We start from the raw sequence: 20,371 nt of genomic DNA on the forward strand, positions 1-20,371 counted from the left end.
TAGCTAATTATATATTTTATTCATTAAGAGTATAAGTAATTTTAATTAATTATTCTAACATTTAACATGAGAGCCTGAATGGCTTGATAAATATTTAGTTATGTATTTTGTGTTTTTTTTTTAATTTTAATTTCTTATTAAAAGATTTTTCAGGTAACAACACAATATATATAAAATTTATCTTTTTATTTTAATATATATTAGATTTTGGATAATTTTTATTACTATACATTTTAATTACTTATCTAATCAACATAATTAAAATTCGTTTTTATTTTTAGTTGAGTTATATATTTCATTCATTAACAATATAAACGATTTTAACAGTTTAACTTTTAAGTTAGAGAACTCGAATGCAAAAAATTAATTCCCAAATAATAGTATAGATTTGTGTGGGCTTGCATTGTGTTTTTTAGTACGAGTCCTTCGGCCATTGTTAGTGTTTGGGAGAGACTGTCAGAGATTTTTCGATTCAGAAATGGCGTATCAGAGCGAGGGAGCTGGAGATGTTTAAAATGAAGGTAGGTATAGTCTGGTGCGGTTTCTTCGAGAGAGAACTTTTATTTGGGCTGATGAAATTAATTTTGCTTATAATGGGCCGTACTGGGTGAGCCCGCTTTTAAACCAGAATATCATTTGAACCGGTTTATTTGTTGGACATTCACTTATTTAATAACTAAACCAAAGCGAGAATCAGCAAAGTTGGTCTATTCTTATTAAAATCGGTTTCGAATTTCGTACCTGAAGCTGAAGTAGTGTATTTGGTTCACTAAGCAAAACCATATTGAAATCTGTTTAAACCGAACATATATATAAACTAATAGACCCGGTCACTTCGATTCGGTTTAGTTCGGTTAAAATAAATAAAGTAGAATCTCGGTTTGGCTTTGAAGCGATAACATTCATTAATTACTCCGAGAGGGGGGAGATCGGAACGAAAAGCCATCTCTCGCCGGAAAGTTCATCACTTTTATCTTTTACTTCAATCCAAAACGACAGCCATGAGGTCGTTGGTTCGAAGCCGATAGCTATCAAAAGGCCATGGATTTAATCAGGTTTGTTCTCCTCTAACTAACTAACTAACTAACTCTGTGTGGTCTTCTTCCTTTCTCTCGCTATTGGTTTCTCATTGCTTTTGTGGGCAAGTGTAGAAGCTTCTGGAGGAAGCACAGAAAGAAGATTCTTGTGACAACAACTTGTTTAGGAAGTGGTTATTTGCTTTACAAACTATACAACGCCCACACTCGTAGCCTCGCCGACTTGGAGCGTGAGCTCGCCGACGAGCGTCACAATGACGAAATCATCAAAACCCAGTTACGTTCTTGAACCACCACATGATAAAGTCTGTTCCTTTTTACCCCTATTGTGTTGTGACTCTTTTGATTCTGCTAGAATGAAGGCTCATTTCGAGAACATTCAGATGATCGCTGATGTAACTACATTGCCTCACGCGTTGCGTCGCTTGAGTAGCCGCATTGCTGAGGAGATCCATGTGTCTAGTGTTATGGAGACGTTAAGCAAAGGAAAAGGAACGTTGGTTCCTTCTGAGAAGCTTCATCTTTGGAACGAGCTCAAGATTTTGAGTCCGTACTATACTTTCTCTTGCTGTACTTATTACTTATTGGTTCTTCTCTTTTATGTGTGTTGTGTGTTGCTTTCCAGGTTTCACTAGAATGGTTTTGTCTTTGTGGTCAGTCACTATGCTTAGTTTGTACATTAGAGTTCAAGTCAACGTTCTGGGAAGACACTTGTACATCGATACTGCTAGAGGTCTTACCACCTCCCATTTACTTGTAAGTCATTTTACTGACCTTAATATTCATTTTATTATTTTTGTATTTCGTTTATGTGTGTATTTTGTTTTTCACAGGAAGAGTTAGATCTGATAGATAGAGAGGAGGAGAAAAAGTTTCTGACAAGTGCTGATTATCTTGCAACCAATGGCATGCCGAGTTTGATTTCCGATATGAAGAGAGCAGTGAAAGAAGTTCTCAAAGGGTACATTTACGTTACGTTACATTACATTATCAAAGTTCTTGTAAGGATGAAATATAATGATGCCTGCTTGATTGCAGAAAGCAGTTAAAAGATGTGTTAACCACAAGAAGTCTTGAAGAAACTGTGATTCGGATTCTTGATGTGTTTATGAGCAAAGGAAGTCCACATCACTGGGTAGATTATTTAATGATGGCACAAGACACAACAATGAGTCCAAGAGACACCACCACCACTAGTGTTCCCTCTTCAGATGATGCAACTGTTTCCAAGCTTCATCAACTCATAAACGAGACACGGGAAGTACTCACAAGGTAAAGAATGTGTTCTGCTCCACATAGCTTATTCGTTGCAGCCATGTGAAGATTCCTTTGCCTCGTTGTCTTTGTTTGCAGCACTGAGTTTACAAATGTAGCAGAGATCTCGCTCAAGTCTTGTACCTTAGCGTTAGGAGAGGAGATGGAGAAGCAGACCGGTTTGGCTGCAGGGATGCAATTGGCGAAGCTCTTACCACAGATTGAGAAGATTGTCCCGGAGATTTCAGCTGTACCGGACGAGAACCGGTTCTTGCAACTCATCAGAGACTTGCCTGAAGTTCAACTCTTTTTTACTCTTTTATACTCAAACATGCCACTATAATTCGCGGAATTGCCAAATTGATTTTATGTTTACGTTGCAACAAAGTAAACACATACTGAGAATAATTTGTTCAATATGAACCAAATCATTTTAGTTTCACCAGCTCATTGGTATGTCAACAAGCAGACCAAACCAGAACATAAACTACTATTTACTTCTTCATTGTCAACTTTGATTCAGTTTTAATCTTCTTTTCATTTTATTCATAAATTAGTTGCAACCCAATTTTTGATTACAACTCAAAAAGTAAACAACTACAATATTCATTGAATGAAAAGAGTAAAGACAAACTTGAGGAGCATCTGTCTTGGCCAAGTTCTTGTGTGTGTATGTACAGAGAAGTGTAAAATTCAAGAATCAGTGTTCCTCAAGTAGATGTTTGGTTAGAGACTCTGGATCTTGTTGACTCGTCTCTTCAACCATCTGTCTTCTTTCTTGGTTTTTGCCCCAAAGAACTAAGTAGAGTCCCAGCATTATGAAGACTGCACCAAGAACACTGTAAAGCAAAGATTGGATTAGAACCAGCAACTGAAATGAACGAGTCACTATAGATTTACAATGTGTTTACCTTCCAGAGTATAACTGATCACCAAGAACAAGAAACGCCATTGCAGCAACAAGAAGTGTCTGGAGAGGCTGGAAGACTGCTACAAAGACAGGACCGCCTTTGTAGATACACCATGTCTGAAGGTAAACCACCAACCCTGACGCTATTATTCCCTGTAACCACAACCAATGGAAGATTCATTTAGCTGACTTCAACGTTTCAGATAAAGGAAAAGATAGGGAGAGTGAGAGAGAGAGAGAGCTTACCGCATAAAGGATGGTGAAGAGCTCTTCCCAAGAGACAATGATCCAGTTATTGAGATCAGTTTCAACAAACAAAGCAATGACCAGAAACTGAACCAGGCCAAAGAAACATGTGAACGATGTTAGAGTGAGCTTTGCTGGGTACTTCTTTAGGACAGGAGCTTGAAGAACCATCCAACCAGCCCATGACAGACAATGCCCCATAAGGTATAACCATCCCAGCGTCCAGTTCTGCGAGTTCTTAGATTCTGTCTCTTCATCCTCATGCAAGTTAAGGCCCTTGTGAAACATAGGAAACCCTCTGTACAATGTGATCACTGTGGCTCCACCGATGCTCACTAGGGTTCCTAATACTTTAGCCACACCGTGTTTTCTCACTAGGTCTATGTGCTCCAACCTTGACACACAGAGGAAGATCAATGTTAGACTTAGAGAAGATCATGATTAAAATGAGATTTTAATAAAAAGAGGTTGTTAATGTTAGGTACCGTAGGGCACAAGCCATTATGAAAGTGATGGCAGGAACAGAGTTCTGCATTGCTGAAGCAAAAGTTGGAGTTGCATAGTACAGTCCCAATAGATAAAATCCTTGGTTTGCTGTGATTCTGATGTTAAAACATTTAAGAGTTAACTATAAGCAATGATTTTAGGATTAAGGAAACACAAAGAGTCTTGTTTTGTTCTGCTTACCCAATAAGTGCCAAGAAGAAAAACTGAGCTAGTAAAGAGATTGTGAGTGGAGGCCTTTCCTTTCTGTTGAAACAAAATGCATTGTTAAGAACATTGACAACAATCTTATCCAACAATGGACTAAAGATGCAAACTTTATGAAATTACACAAGAAACCCAAATGAGATCAAGAAAATAAACTTTCTGAAGTTACACAAAAATCTCAGAGATGAGATCAAAGGTTCAGACTTTCTGAAGTTACACAACAAACCCACATGAGAAACAAACACACCCTTTTATTCTAGTAAGCCATAGAAACTTTGAGAGATGAAAGGACTTACTTTTCAAGGAAGTAAGCGAAGGGGCCAATAAGGAGAAGGGCAAGAAGATTCCTATAAACAGGGTAGACAACTTTGCTGACACCAATGTTAAGAGCAACTCTTGAGACAATGTGAAAGCCTGCAAAACAGAACTGAAGTGTGATCAATGCCACCACTAGCTTCATCTTCTCTGATACTACTGCTTTGGCCATTTTCTTCTTCTTCTTTCTTCTTCTTGAGCTCTTCTCTTTTTTTGATGGTTGATTGCACATCAAAGGTCTGCTTTTATATGAATGTGTGTCTGTGGTAGACTTGAGATTTAAAACATAAAATAATCATTGCTGATTATAATAAATTAATTGGAGGATTATTGGGTTTAGTGGTAACAGAATGGTCCATCATTTCTTCAAGTAGGGTACTTTGTTTATTTGTAATCAATGATTATGAATAATCATGAATTGATGATGTAAGATGGTTACTTGACTATAATAATATGATTTGGAGGTTGAATGTTTATGTGACTTAGATATGTAGGGATATGTATATGTTGATAGTAACATTTGTATGTTCTTCCATTCCCACATACACAAACAGTTATGAATTTGGATTATGTCATGACTGTGACAATGATACAACTCTCTTTAACCATGAGTTCAGGTAACTTGAATATTTCCTATGTGCTAAGAAGGCAAAAGCAAGTGAAGGAATCCGTTTGTTTATTCAGCATTCATCTTCCCTTGTGGTACATTTCTGTTATAGTTTTTATTTTTCTTTTGTAATAATGTCTTTATGGAATCGAATAGCATGTGATCTAACCACACAATTAGGCATCTTGTCTTGAATATGGAAAACCATCAATAATCAATCCATTTGTATATGAATAATTTGAGTAATATGTTCAATAATGAATATTTAAGGAACAACCACCGTTTTTTCAGTTAACTTGTTCTTTTATACATGTCATTAGATTCTACAAGACGGCTGCAACTATATGTACCATTAATCAGCTTCAATATAAAACTATGATTTCTTACCAAAATATATGTTGAATATATTTTGTTTTCCTTAAATTTTTAATGTGACAACTGACAAGGAACTATTCTGTTTTATAAACAATTTATGATAATCATAATTGGAGTAACTAGTACTCTCTAGTTTTTTCTCTTATTAGTGGGACACATGCAAGATTCTCTCCATTTCTCAGCTCATGATATGAAAACCTCTGCATTAATTATATAATCAAGAGATCCCAACTTAAACAAAATCATCAGAACAACATCAGATCACCAAAGATCAACAACAAACAGGGAAACACAGAGAGACCGGATCTTTTTTTCTAGAACATCAGATCAACAAGAAACCTCTGTATTGATTGTGTGTTCAACATCGTGATATGATCATATAAACATCATATCAACCTAGATACTCGTAAAAGATACCGAGAAAATGAAAGTGTATATATAAAAAGTCATAAATAACAGATTCACAGTGAAACAGCCTAAAGTCAACTAATCAGGTCTGGTGGTACCGTTTCACAACCAATTTCGATTTGTCTTGCCATAAACTAAGTAGACAGATACAAAACACATTCAAATCTTTCTTCTCTCTTCCATTATTTAGGTCAACGTGCAAAGTAATTACACTTCTTTCCAATTCAAGAGAGACCACAAACGTAAGAAGATCCACAATCCATGAGTTGTGTCTCGATTCATCAGTAAAGAGCACACTCACTAGAGAGAGCAGCAACACCAACTACAATTAGACAACACTGATTCTTCCTTAAACACTCACAACAATATCAGATAACAACAATACAACTCCTCTTGTGGTATAGATAAAGCTGAGACTAAATTTCATGTACATTACAAAAAGTTAAACAACGAACCGTTCATCTCAAATGGTTTTCTACACAAGCTCAGTTTTAAGTCACCTTAAAACAGAAGCAAATTCTTTAAGAGTCATCCAAATACAAGTTTCTTCAGGCTTGGGGTGCACTCACTGCTTTAACCAATTTCTGCAATAGCCATAAGTAGCATATGTTATTATCTTACAGCTTATGGTAAAAGAGAGACAGCTATAGGCTTTGATCAATCAAATGCTTTTACCTGTCTTAGAGCATCAAGAGCCCTTCCTTTCTCTTCTTTCTTTTCACAAAAGCACTCTCCGCACCAGCTTGAGAACTCCTTCTGATGACATTTGAGCTCTCTAAACACAGAGCTGCAAGGAAAAGCTTGATAAGAAACTGGACCAGTCCAAAAGGCAAGTCTCAATTGGTTTAATACTTACCTTCTGCACCATAGAAGCATATTGACCCGATGTCCGGATGTTGTGGCTCTGGCACCATGGCGATGGCGCCCACGGTGAAGTACAGCTTGCCCCGGTACATGACTATAATCATATATTTCCTGCTTTCGTAATCAGATACTTGTTTAAATTAGCCATCACTCATCAGAAGATATAAAATCTTAAGCAACTCAAAAAAGAGTAGCATACATCTGGCTTTGTTGTTGTGTTAACATGTCTCTCACACCGAGTCCCACGGAAAAACAACTCCCCACCAACAAACTGGTTACCCAAACAAACATTCAGTGTTACTTCTGAATCGTCCACATGAAAGCCTGCAAAATTTATAAGAATTTTAAGACAAACTAGTAAGGGTCATTTGAAAATTCTGCAGGATAGGTCTCAGTACCTAAATCAAGATCCCTATCTTTCCCATATTCAACTACAAACCCATGGTGCGAGTCCAGAGTTGCTCCACCTACATCACTGAAGAATACTAACAAAACAAAATACGTATGGTAAGTACCTTTTAAGCCTTAATAATACTATGTATGTAATGGATTTCACTTATATATTACCTTTAGTCATGGGGCGTATAAAAGACTCCATGAGTTTGTCAAGCATGCTATCCAACCCAAAGTCATCAAGGACAGCACCGTATTTATTCATGGTGTTTGGTCTCATGATTCTGAACTTTGTCTCACCCACCCACTTCTCAAAATTTTCTACCTGCAGGGTCAAACAGTAGCACATAAACAAAACGTATAAAGACAACATGAAAGGAGAAAGGATGCACATTACCTCGGCTAGCATCATCTCACAGAAGCTAGGTTGGAGCATGTCAAAGACAAAAACACCAGGAGACGGTTCAGAGATAATACTTCTGAAGCTTTTCTCTGAGCTTTCATTGATCGCCTTAATGAAAGAGGGGACGAAGCATTGCATAGGAGCTAGAGTATACAACTCCTTGTGAAGCGGCTGCAGAGAGAGAGAGACAAAAAAACATATTAAACTACAAGCTGATGAACTGGAGCATCAAGAAAGGGATTCACACCTGATAATTAGTTATTATCTTCTGCCTATAGACGCTGTGCCTCTGAGCCTGTAACACAAGACACAGAGCAATAACCATGTAAGAAAGGTCAAAAACTTTGATAAAGAAAAGAAGCATTAAAGTCATAAACTTTCTATAAGCATTGAGCAAACCCAAAGTGAAAGAAAGGTCAAAACTTTGAAACATACTCTGGACCGTTCTCCGTGGGGGAGGTGCCTGAGCATAATGTCAGTCATGAATTTGACTTTGTCATCCCTGGTGGAGACCAAGATTTGCTGCGGCAAGTACTTCTCGAGACTAGAGTAGACCGCACTGGGGAAATCGAGCTTCAGATCCTCGTAGCTCTCAGGCCTATGCTCGTTGTTAGGGTTTATCCTCAGTCTCTGGGAAGAAAACGTCGTCGTCGTCGTAGTAGCAGCTGTGGTAGCTCTCATCGTCGTAGTTCCGCTACCGTCCACCGTCGTCGTCGTCGTCGTAGTCTCCTGCTGGTCGCTTGACATTGGGAGCAATTCAAGTGAGGAAGTTAGGGTTGGTGAGGAGAAGACATTTCGAAGAATCCAAATCTGGGGGATCTTGATTTTGAGTTCCCGTTGAAGTTTAGGGTTCCCTCGATGACCTTTTTTTCTTTTTTTTTAGTAATTAAAATTACGCACGAAATCTCCAACCACCACTGATTTTCCGGCCCATCTTCGAGGCCCATCATATCATTCGAACCGGTTGTTTGCTACTATAAAACTGAAAAAAGATTACAGGTAAAACGCTGTGTGTATATATAGTAAAACTAAAACCTAATATTGTTGATAAATATATTAATTAGAAATTTATACAGAAACTTTGTTTTAGTTCATAATTTTTTCTTAAATAATTAAGGTTAACTAAATAACTCATCTTTTGCAGACTTGCATATATATATCTAACGAATTTTTATTTTAAATTTTTATTTGAATTGAAATTATTAAATTATATATAAATTTTAAATTAATATTATAAATTATTTAAATTCAAATATTTATATTTATACTTGATGTATTATGTTTTTTTTGCTTTAAAAGATGTCGATGTTGGATCATTGAGAATTAATAACTTAAATTAAAACTAATAATTTAGTCTAAAATTATGAAAAACATGATAAATTAGCAAAAATATTTTTTAAATAATATTATAGCCTAGATTATGGTCTAAACGTTGTGCAGACTAATATATATAACAAAATTTATTTTAAATTTTCATTTAAACCTAAATTATTAAATTATATAAAATTTTAAATTTATATTAGAAATTATCTAATTTTAATGTCTATATTGACAATTGATGTATTAAGTTCTGTTTTTTTTTTGCTTAACTGAATTTTTGTACCTGTAACTTTGTAAATTTTCATGGTCGGTTTGGTTAGGTTACATATTCTGCTGTTCGGGTATTGGTTTATGTTGGTTGAATCCAGAGATCGATCGACATTTAAATGGTTGAGAAAATCATGTTTAACAGAGTCACTGTGATTGTCACTGAAACTTCTTGCAACCCCTGCCAAAGGAACCAAAGAAACTACAAGAAAGTTTGGTTGCCCGCAACTGCTGCAGTTACACCAGTGAGACATATGTCGCGATATGATGGATCAAATTTACAAGGAAAACAAATCTCTAACTGGGCTTAAGTAATGACAAGAAAGTAAGTGCTCACTAACAAAAAAAAAGAAATCACCTAATTAGTATATGTGAGATGCATGAACCTATGTACGTAATTTAAGTATTGATGCATAAGTGTGAATGTATATGTGTGTATAGGTAAGAAAGAAGAAGAAATAATGGTGGTGACAGAAGTATAGAGAGCACGAAAGAGTAGACATGCAGGCTCTCTCTCTCTCTCTTTTGAATTGGTTTTATTTTTGTAATCATCCACAGGCGGTGTGATGATACATACATATGTACTTGCATGTCATCCTTAGTGCTCTCTATCTTCTGTCAACAACCAGCATCACTCTCAAACCTAATTTGTGTGTATATGTGTGAATATATATGCAACATCATAAATTATATACCTATACATGTATGAGTATGTGTAAACATATAAGACAATAGGGAGTGTGTGAAGTGACAAAGGGATAATGGAGAGTGGTGTGTATATATATAGGAAAAAGCTGAAAGAGCTCTACCACAAAAACTTTGACTCTTTCTTCATGTACAATCCCTTTCACACACAAATATATATACACACAACAGAAATCATATTATAATTAAGTTATTCTGATTTATGATTTCAAATAATATGAGACTAACTTGAATCAAAAATCAATAAGTTCAATGATGGAACATAAATTTATGCATCGACTAGATATAATTGTATCCATTCATTGATCATCATCATAACTGAATATATTTTGTTATTGCATAGATCAGAACACTACTCTTTACAATATTTGGCATGCATCTACTTGATCGAACAGATTTTTTTTTGTATACGCGCGCGCCTCTAACAAAGGCACAAACACGAGCCAGGCAATGTGATAGTCATGTGACATGTGAGTTGTGTGGATGAAATCTTTTCTAGGTCAAATTTGGCTATGCCTGGCAAAAACCTACCCACCAGCTAACCGTACGTCTTCAATGTGAGAGGTGGATAGGGTCACAATACCAATTTAACTTGTCCAACAAACTCTTAAGGACAAAAAAACAACCTTTCGTGTGTTTCAACCGACAACCAAAAATAGTAACTTTCGGATATATTAAAATCAAACTTATATTAAAATATTAGTAAGAATAAAATAAAATCTACAATATTAATAAAATTTAATTTTAAAATATAATTAAAATATTTTTTTTTACTGCACATGATACAGAAAACACATAATTATCATTTATTTTATCTTCTTTACCCACTCTTTCCGGGGGGGGGGGGGGGGGGGGGGGGGGGGGGTAAATGTGAAACTCCATTACCACCAAATCTGGGAATATATATAGCATTTTAGTTTTCCTATTGGAGAAAGAGAAGTGGTGAAACCGTGAAATATAGGAACTAAAACAATTTTTAACTAGGTTAAGACCCGTGCCTTGCGCGGAATGAACATTATATATAAAAATTATTTTATATATTATATGTTTATAACATATTATAAATAATAAATATATATTGAATAAATAAAAAGTCATTATCTACTACTTATATAATTAAATTGGTGCGAACATATAAATACAACAGAAAACGATCTTGTCAATATTTTTTCAATTTTTTTATCAAAAAAATATTCAAAGTAAATTTCAAAATTAAGATATTTATGTATTTTTATATGGCATATAGTTTAATTTAAAATGATACATATATTTATATATCTTTTATTTTTGATACTTATTAAATGAGACTTTCAACTTATATTATTTTTTAATTATTTGTATCATGTCATAACAAAATTTTTAAATCATCGATCCCAAAATTTGAATGTGAAACTTTTAACAGTTTTAGTAATTTATACTCATTTTTAAAAATTCAAAATATAATATATATATATAATTTTTAAATTTTTATTATATGGTTACTATGATTTTTTTAATTTATTTTAATAGCTTAAAATTAAACATATATATATATATATTATAATACACACTTATTTTTATCAAATCTTTATTATTCAAAATCATTAATTGTCATATATACTTTACCACATTAGGCAATTCTGTAATCTTATTTAAGGAAATAATGAAGCACATTAATAATGTATTTATTATAGTTTAATAAAAAGTTTATTATATATTTAGATGGACCAACTTATTTTTCTAAGGATTCTAAAAATCATTCTATTGATGACACATGGCTACAAAAAAATATTGCAATACTTTTTAAATAATATATAGGGGATGTTGGAGGACTGTAGAGAGAAATACAAAACAATTAAATAAGTGGGGAAGATTAGTAGAGTACTATAGTGATGAGATATCATTAATTGATAATTGAACATGGAACTTTCATTGCAGAGTGGCACATATGGTAATAATATATTGAAATTGATAGAAGGATGAGTACCAGTCTTCATTTAAAGCTGCAACTTGTGTGACCCATTTTCTCCATTACAGTACCAATTAGTGTCTTATTGTAGTGTAGACTGTAGAGTGTATGTAGACCATCAAATTTGAAATTCAGATTTGGTGTACTACTCAGATCGAGAGACTTTGTATCGTTGAAAATGTTTTTGTCTTCTTCGATCGATACTTCTGTTATCGTCATTATTTATTTTGTCAGTATAGAATAATTAAAGATGATGTGTTTTTGTAAAGTTTACCACCCACGAAAATTCTCATGGTCTTGGCATTATAAGTTTTTTTTTGTTGGCATTATAAGTTATAACCATCTAAATGCAATATGGATGGATGGTGGGTGCATTTGGGCACACGTTAACGCGTGTTAGTCATGTATATATTCCCATAAATTATATATAAAACGTTTTAAAAGGCTTATGAACACTTCCAAAATCAAGAGTACAAAATCTATTGACAATCATATATTGGAATATTTGACAAAAATAAATAAATCATATAGTGGGATAACTGATGCCATATTATTGGACTGATTATATTAGGAAGAAATCACAGTCGATATTTGGCTAGAAGTGGAATCCACTCAGGGGAACCATAAGAAAAGGACACCAGTACATTTACAGCATCGTTGCCGGAAAGACCATGAAAATATAATGAGAGAGTATACTCCCACATATTTTCAAATACCGTCTCCCCGAATTCCGAAAAGTATGTACACAAAAATCAAATTTGTGGAGGAAATTTTGCAATTCTGTATTTGCCACTCTTTTGGTTAGTTTTCTTAAATTAATGAAAATTTGGTGAAAGAATTTATAAATGTGTTTACATGTAATACCTTTTATAATAAATTCTACCATTTAAATTTAAATCATTATTATTATTATTATTGTTATAAAATTTTAATAGTTTTTTCGAGAAAACATATAGTTAAACCACCATCACAAAAAAAATTACGAATCAGCTGATTAGCTTTGTAGTTTCTTAGAATGTTTGATTTTACTAATATTGTCATTGCTAAATCTTACGAACGTTGTTGAAATAAAATTAAGGTATGACCATAAAATGTAATCAAATGCCTTGATAACCCTTAGGAGGGAAACTAGTCTTAATTTCATTTTGTAAAGAAAAGAAAACACAATAAGCAAAAGAATTATTTTAATTTGAACTATGAAGTAAAACTTCTTTAATTTTTAGGATTTATATATATATAATTTCAGAATTCATTATATATTTCTATATACATATGAATTATGATTATACATGAATTAATATGTAAACAGTGAAGAATTTAAGTATGTTTCTTGATTTTAACAGTTCCTCTTGGGATCTTGCTAAGAACGTTCGAGTCAATTTTTCTGTACAGCTTCCTCATCTTCCTCGCCAACTTACTCAGCACTCTATCAACGTCATCCTCGTACAGCTCGTACATAACCGGCAACGTTTGCATGCTTATAAACCCTAAATGGCACAATGTGCATTAATTAATCCTCTGCTAATTAATCAATAGTTTAAAAAATCAATAGTTAAATCTATACATGTTCTAGTAATTAGCTATAATTCTTACCTATGAACAAAAGATTCATAAAGTTGAAATATGTCCCGATGATGGATAAGATATAAAGTGAGATTGTTGTCTGAAAAAATTGTATCCAATTTTAGGAAAATAATAGTAAATGGAGTTGATAAATTGATATATATATATATATATATAATTGAAAAAATAGATGTATTGAGATGATCAATTCAACATCTTACGAGGAAAAAGAGTGGAGGATCTCTTCCACAAGCAATGTCAAGAAGCTTGGAGAGCATTCTGTTGAATCTATCATGAAAGCTTCTTGCTAATTCCTTGAAAGAAGATTCGTTTAGAACCACTTCTGGTATCATTGGCCTTTCCCTGCATATATTTAGGAATAATGCACGGAAATTATATATTATATTTATGATCGACCCAATGAATCGAAAAGACTAACGAAAGATATATACATTACCAATTGAGAAAATCAGAAGCTGTACCAAATAAAGAAAATAAGCATGGAGGTCATGGAAGCATGACAAATTAGGGTTATGAAATTGTATTCCACTACTTCCATCAAGAACCAGAAGACACTAACTCCTATCGCCAATGTAGCAGCTATTTTTGGCTCTCTCCATAGCAAAATATCCGCAACTGTAGTAATAAATAAAAAACTTCAAATTTTGTGATTGGCTACAATATCATTTGTAGGAAACATGAATGATTCGTTGAATTCATATACATATAAAGGTCTTTTAGAGAATTTATAGATAGAAAACGATTAACTAGCTATTTTCACGTACATACTCGTCATGAGCGACTAGGCCGATATAAAGTTAGAGAAAGGAGAGAAATAAATACATTTGCCTCCTCCAAATATAGAGTGAATTGATCGTTGGCGATTGAAGAACTTAGTCATTTGATGCATTGTTCTTTCATCTTCAGAATCAGAAGATCCCCCAAATATTGGCATGATTGGATGAAAATATGACAGCTTACAAATTAAATTGGAACGGAATAGTAGTTAACATTAGTGTTCTGATATATATATGTAAACTCGTGGTGATGGGTTTGAAGAAATTGAAGGGGAAAGCAAGAAATATAAAAAATAGAGCTAGGTAGATACAAGAGAGGTTCTAGGCTTGGGAACAAAGTTAACAACATCTCTTCATGAAGCAAGCAAAGAATTGGGAATGGTTTTGCCCTTATTCCTTCTCCCATGTGTTTCTTCATGTCCACCACTACATAAATTAAGAATTCAAACCCCTTAATTATATAAGTTCCTAATTTGCATGTATATTTTAGACGCATCACAACACCTTCTATTTTTCGATGTTACTACATTTTTTATATTTTTTGACGATCATATGTTACTACTTTCTTTAGAAAATTAATTTGAATTAATACTGGAGTAACAATGGCAATGGTTGCCTAAACACACAAGAGACCAACCATTTACGAGACTTTTGACCAATACCAAAGTGAAAGTATAAACCAATGAAACAAATTCATAGTCCCATCGAAAGGGTCTAGTTAGAGCAGTTCTAACGTTGGTTTCAGAAGAAGTTCTTAACTTAAAAAGAAAAAGATAAAATTATAAAAAAAATTAAAGAAAAAGAGCAAAAATTCTTAGAATCGGTTGCAAAACTAAGGACAGCAACATATGTCACTTTATTAATGTTTCAAGACTTGTAATAGTTAAAATATTAATTTATTTTTTTCTTTTTGGAACTTCTCACCATATATGCCGGCTCTTAGTTTCTTCTTATCTATTTTCAGGATAGACTAAAAGAAAAACAAACTATTCTTAGAAACAAATGATTCTAAAATATTTTTCTTAGTTTTAGCCTCAAACATGCATTAAGATAATTGAATTATACCATTTGTTCTGTAAGAGTAGTAGTAATAACAACGCAAATTGTGACACTACTCAATCTATAAAGTTCATATCACGATCGATGATGCTTTGGATTAGGTTCTCTTATTTCATTTACTCTTTTCAAAACGACAATACCACTATTTTCTTAGCCGTGTTTCACTTTTATATAACGCGTTTTTGGAATTTTGAAAAATAATAGAAACAAGTAACATCAAATTTCAAAGTCGAAAGACATAACATTTCGACCCAAAAAAAAAAGTCGAAAGACACATGTTTGTATGAGGTACAACTTCAACAACCAGTGTGTGAACACATTTCTAGTGATGTCAACTCCACCAAACAGTCCACTGTCTCCTCTCTCGTGTTTTTGAACTATGATAAGCTCTTAGACCATCTTTATCCCATATACCCTATAAAGGTTTCTTATTTTTTTAACTTTTCTTTTTTTCTGATTTAAAAAAAAAAAAAAAAAAAAATTAAAATTCGAACCAATCGCGGGCCGCCACGTGTCGGTGGGGCCCGCGAACAGTTCAAAACACACACAGCAAACGTCTCTTATTCTGCCCACTTTGCATACGGTTTTTTCTAAAACATGGGCCCCCCACCCCTTTAGAGACGCAAAAAGTGATGCGATAATGGTGCTCTAAGCAACGTACATCATTTTATTTCTACTGTAGTTTAAAAAATCATTTACTTACTACATACATCATTTTATTTCTACTGTAGTTTAAAAATCTAGCCAGTATTCCTACCAAGCAAACCGATCAACCGTTTAATAAACCCATTCCAATATTTGCTTCTTATTTTTCAAGCAACGTTAATGATCATTTTTCTACGAATATGTCCACAAAGTCTGGAATGATCACTTTGCTACAAAGTCTGGTTACCCAAAAATATGCAACAACTAATATATCCAATAAATTTCTACACTGAAAAGTATATGAAATGTTCGTTTGATTACTACATACAGTTGCGCCAGAAGAAAAATTCAAAAAAGGATGTTCAATGAGTGATTGTGGCAATGATAGTTCAAATGTATCCCCAAACGCACGCTTCTTCTCAAAATCATCATTTTGTATATAAAGACTAATTGATCGTTGTTGTCGTTAACTTATTGAATTAATTATGTCGATACATATACGAATATATTTCTCCATCATATACTATTATCAGTGTGTGTGAGAGAGAAAGATTAATAGTGACGTTAAAGATATATCAATAGTGACAAATATGAGTCATGCCTATATAAAATTTTATATTCTTATAGGAAGTTGTTGAATTATTAAATAAAAATAGAGTTCTAAATAATTTTTGATAAAGTATTGAGAAGAATATTCTCAAATAATAGAAGCTTGCCACTTTTTAAAAAAAATATTATATAACAAGTTATGTGTTATATGTATTTTGGTAGTGGAAACAATTCTATATTTACTCTTATCGTGATGTTTTTCTTTGGTGGAAAGTCGACATATATATAGAGGGTCAAATATATATGTTGTTAATGTGACCTAATATATTTAGCAGAAATAAAAAGTGACCTAATGAAGTGTTGAATTTTCTAAATACATTTTCCCCACTTAGGAGTCCTACTTCTCCACTTGGAAATATAAGGAGACGAATAAGACAAAAGGCACCAGTGCAATAAATAAAACTCTAAACAAACAAGAAAATATAGCAATGAATCTATGTCAATATCGCATCATTTGAATACTTATCAAGCCCTTCAAAAAAATCATAGAATACGTATCCCCAATTTTAGCCGCAAATCTTGATTGTTTAGTGTTTCCTAAAGTCAAATGATTCGCACGAGTTCTTACTATCCACAAACCAAGAATGTTAAGACACGGCACAATAAGCTAGCTAGTGCACTACTAGTTTAATATTTTGATAACTTTTTTTCAATCCATATTTTAGAAAATACTAATAAACCAGAAAAATGTAAGGAAAAAACATTTCACTTTCCCTCTCTATAAAATAGCAAGAGACACACGTATCAAAAACCACTCACAAACACAAGAACACACTTTTTATAAACTCTCAAACCAAACAAAAGAAGAACAAGAAGAAGAAAAATGCTGATGGTCAAGGCCACATGGGTGTCCATTTTGGCCCTCGCTGCGTTTCTCCTAGTGGTTCTAGTCCCGGCGGCAGAAGCGGTGACGTGCTCGCCAATGCAGCTAAGCCCATGTGCGGCGGCGATAACCTCGTCTTCTCCACCGTCAGCGTTGTGCTGCGCGAAGCTGAAGGAGCAGAAGCCATGCATATGTGGGTACATGAGAAACCCTAGCCTCCGTCGCTACATCAGCTCTCCCAACGCTCGTAAAGTCTCTAACACCTGCAAGTTCCCCATGCCAAGGTGTTGAAAAAAGTGTGTTTGCAATTATATATGATCATCCTATAAACTATGTGTCGTTTGAATCCTGCTTTTCGTATGCGTTTGAGGATGTTAATTAAAAATCATACCCTTAAGAATAACAACGTGTGATCGATGATACTTTTATACATCTTATTTTCAATATTTTTGTTGCACGTGACAAGGGCTCATCGTTACTACCAGCGTCTAGATTCGTCTTTGGTTCATCTTATTTCACCACTACAGGTTTTGGTTTTGATTGGTTAATTTTTTTTCTTGGGTTTAATCGACTCCACTGCATATATATCTATCTTGTTCATACGGATCTGGACTCAACCCAGTAAAACATAATCCTTGGTCCTTTTAAACAAAAAAAAATTGAATTTTAATTCATTCAATCATCAAAAGCCTTTTAATTACATAAAATGCAGAGCTTATTTTGAAGTGTTTAAAAGAATAAAAATCATCCTAAAAGAAAATTTACATAGATGATTTTCTTTTTATTAGTTTCTTTAGTAAATGTTTACTGACCATAAAATTTCAGATCTATCTCTAATGGTAGATTCTCGCTATCATGTGTTGTTAACGTTGTGGTCTACGCCTTTCTCTAGTAACAGTCTGTTTTGTCGTCGGAAATAAATGGACCTGAAAACAAAAAGTCCAGTAAGTGATATCCACTAAACACCTAATCTAAGCCCAATCCGAGCCCAATTGAGTTCCCGACAAAACTAATACAAACAACGTTACTTTCTCTCTCTCTCTCTCTTTCTAATCGAATAAATAAAAGCCAAAACTTTGAACTTGCTCCATTTCGGACGGAAAGGAATCTTCTTCGATCAATCAATGGAGTTCCCTCCTCCGCCGCCGGAGAGATCCAAACTTCTCCATAACTTCACCTTACCTTACCTCCGATGGGGCCACCAGAGATCCCTCAGGTGCGTCAACCTACCCTCTTCTTCTTCTTCCCCTCCTTCTCCCGATCATGGAGAGAGGAGGAGGAATCTAAGCATCGATCTCGTCTGCGATGGGAAACCACCAAAGGTCTCAGCTTTGGGAAACGGAGGAGGCGAAGAAGCAGAAGCTCGGCCGTGGAATCTGAGGACGAGGAGAGCTGCTTGTAACGAACCCACGAGGATCACACGTGATGATGGAGACTCGGAGAAGAAGGAGAAAGTGAAGTTCTCTGTTTCTTTGTCGAGAGGAGAGATCGAAGAGGACTTCACATCCCTCTTTGGGAAAAAACCTCCTCGTAGGCCAAAGAAGAGACCAAGACTTGTTCAGAATCAAATCAATGTAAAGTGTTCCCTCCCTTTCTCTCTTCTTCCTCTGCTTTGTTGCTTTCATTTGAATTTGAAATTTTAACTTTCTTGGAACAGACTCTTTTTCCAGGATTGTGGCTAGCAGAACAAGTAACAGAAGGCTCTTACGAGTCTGTGGAAACATGATGAAAAGAAGACACTACTTATTCAACCCTTGAAATCTCATTTTTAGATTTTATGTGTTATATTTTTTGCTAAGCTCATTGTCTTCTTGCAGTAGTGCCACACCACATCCATTATTTTAATAGAAGTTTTCAACCTCTAATCCATTGGGACTTAAGAGCTTTAGTCTCAAATGTTTTATGATCTCCTAAACCTTTTTCATTCATCATCTTTCCTCCAAACAAGGGTGAGTTTTCATGTTTTTCTGCATTTCTCTGTTTCTCATTGGTTTTGTACGTTTCTGAACATGACCGTTTGTTTTGAACCTTCCTTCCAGCAAAACGGAACATCATGATCTGTGCTGAGTCAAATCACCAGCGGATATCCTTCGCTAGCGATCTAGGCCAATCAGACAAAGCACCTCCTGTAGATAAACAACCATCAGGAGGCCTGGTCCGAAGAGACACAACACTTTTAGATTCATCAAGTCCAGATTTCGAGTTCCACATTTCAAGAAACGTTGACGCCTCACCAGCTGATGAGATCTTCGCCGACGGGATGATCCTTCCTTTCCAAGTAACTACTGCATCCTCCATGCCAAAGCGTCTCTACAAGTACGAGCTCCCTCCTATCGTCTCCGCTCCTTCCTCATCTACTCCTCCTAAGCCATTGCCATTGCCATTACCACAACAACACTACAGCGAGAAGGGAACTCCAGGAAGCAGCGCAAACTCGGACTCGGAGGCAGAGAAAACATCAAAGTCGTTTTGGAGCTTCAAGAGAAGCTCGAGCCTTAACTGCGACATAAAGAAGAGTCTGATCTGCTCTTTTCCTCGTTTGACAAGAAGCAACTCAACAGGATCAGTAATAAATTCTAAGAGGGAAATGCTTAGGGACATTAACAAGCATAGCTCTCAGAGACATGAAGCCCCACGTCCAGTGGCAGATCCATCATCTCATTTGTCTTCTTCTTGTTCTTCTCCTTCCTCTGTCTGCTGCAGCTCGTATCAGTTCAAACCACAAAAGCAAGCTGGAAAAAATGGGGGCAGAGGAGGAAGCTTTGGGTTAGGATCGATCTTACGAGTATTGAAAGATAAGAAGACAAAGAACAAGTAAACAAAAGAGTTTTCTTTTTCTTCTTCCTTTAAACTCATGCAAATGTTGATTGATTTAGTGTTACTCGATTTTACTATGGATAGATTTGTGTAACTTTGTATGATCATTAGATCCAAATTGAGTGCACATCAACTTGTTAATTCATCATACAGATCATATGGTTGCAACCGTTACAGGAACCTCTTTAGTTCTACTAACATCCATTTCTCCCGGTTATATAAATTACGTTTCTTAACAAAACGGACTTTAAATGGGCCCATTAATAAGGCCCGTTTATAGTCTTATCCACATCAT

The 20,371-nt window shown here is 34.7% G+C and overlaps 5 protein-coding genes and 1 pseudogene across 7 annotated transcripts; 3 read left to right on the forward strand and 3 right to left on the reverse strand.

Annotated features, from left to right (window-relative positions):
* The first annotated feature begins 370 nt into the window (after positions 1–370).
* On the forward strand, positions 371–2,678 carry LOC103859742 (peroxisome biogenesis protein 3-1). The gene is made up of 7 exons (XM_009137320.3): positions 371–1,055; positions 1,152–1,313; positions 1,393–1,583; positions 1,663–1,793; positions 1,871–1,998; positions 2,076–2,309; positions 2,391–2,678. The coding sequence occupies exons 1-7, from the start codon at positions 1,042–1,044 to the stop codon at positions 2,632–2,634; spliced, it is 1,104 nt and encodes a 367-aa protein (XP_009135568.1). The 5' UTR covers positions 371–1,041; the 3' UTR covers positions 2,635–2,678.
* A 136-nt stretch (positions 2,679–2,814) lies between these two features.
* LOC103859743 (WAT1-related protein At3g18200) lies at positions 2,815–5,773 on the reverse strand. The gene is made up of 6 exons (XM_009137322.3): positions 4,455–5,773; positions 4,135–4,197; positions 3,933–4,049; positions 3,448–3,841; positions 3,203–3,354; positions 2,815–3,130 (listed from the first exon to the last, which is right to left on the reverse strand). Exons 1-6 carry the CDS (start codon positions 4,703–4,705, stop codon positions 2,992–2,994), a joined length of 1,116 nt encoding a protein of 371 aa, XP_009135570.2. The 5' UTR covers positions 4,706–5,773; the 3' UTR covers positions 2,815–2,991.
* Positions 5,774–6,191: 418 nt separating this feature from the next.
* Positions 6,192–9,872, reverse strand: LOC103859744 (uncharacterized PKHD-type hydroxylase At1g22950). Of its 2 annotated transcripts, XM_009137323.3 has the most exons (10): positions 9,127–9,872; positions 7,959–8,505; positions 7,771–7,818; positions 7,518–7,694; positions 7,295–7,445; positions 7,126–7,212; positions 6,927–7,051; positions 6,720–6,841; positions 6,539–6,650; positions 6,192–6,447 (listed from the first exon to the last, which is right to left on the reverse strand). In XM_009137323.3, the coding sequence occupies exons 2-10, from the start codon at positions 8,268–8,270 to the stop codon at positions 6,412–6,414; spliced, it is 1,170 nt and encodes a 389-aa protein (XP_009135571.1). In that variant the 5' UTR covers positions 8,271–8,505; positions 9,127–9,872; the 3' UTR covers positions 6,192–6,411. The 2 variants fall into 2 exon arrangements, with proteins under 2 accessions (XP_009135571.1, XP_033142619.1); XM_033286728.1 differs by lacking the exon at positions 9,127–9,872 and having other exon boundaries at positions 6,237–6,447; positions 6,720–6,838; positions 7,959–8,270.
* A 2,997-nt stretch (positions 9,873–12,869) lies between these two features.
* On the reverse strand, positions 12,870–15,649 carry LOC103859745 (annotated as a pseudogene).
* Positions 15,650–17,160: 1,511 nt separating this feature from the next.
* LOC103859747 (non-specific lipid-transfer protein 2) lies at positions 17,161–17,724 on the forward strand. The gene has a single exon (XM_009137325.3). It carries the CDS (start codon positions 17,260–17,262, stop codon positions 17,548–17,550), a length of 291 nt encoding a protein of 96 aa, XP_009135573.2. The 5' UTR covers positions 17,161–17,259; the 3' UTR covers positions 17,551–17,724.
* Positions 17,725–18,146: 422 nt separating this feature from the next.
* Positions 18,147–20,250, forward strand: LOC103859748. 2 transcript variants are annotated; one of them, XM_018657672.2, is made up of 3 exons: positions 18,319–18,833; positions 18,917–19,208; positions 19,299–20,250. In XM_018657672.2, exon 3 carries the CDS (start codon positions 19,313–19,315, stop codon positions 20,075–20,077), a length of 765 nt encoding a protein of 254 aa, XP_018513188.1. In that variant the 5' UTR covers positions 18,319–18,833; positions 18,917–19,208; positions 19,299–19,312; the 3' UTR covers positions 20,078–20,250. The 2 variants fall into 2 exon arrangements, with proteins under 2 accessions (XP_009135574.1, XP_018513188.1); XM_009137326.3 differs by lacking the exon at positions 19,299–20,250 and having other exon boundaries at positions 18,147–18,833.
* The last annotated feature ends 121 nt before the right edge of the window (positions 20,251–20,371 follow it).

This window comes from Brassica rapa, chromosome A03, assembly GCF_000309985.2.
Source record: "Brassica rapa cultivar Chiifu-401-42 chromosome A03, CAAS_Brap_v3.01, whole genome shotgun sequence".
Classification (NCBI taxonomy): domain Eukaryota; kingdom Viridiplantae; phylum Streptophyta; class Magnoliopsida; order Brassicales; family Brassicaceae; genus Brassica; species Brassica rapa.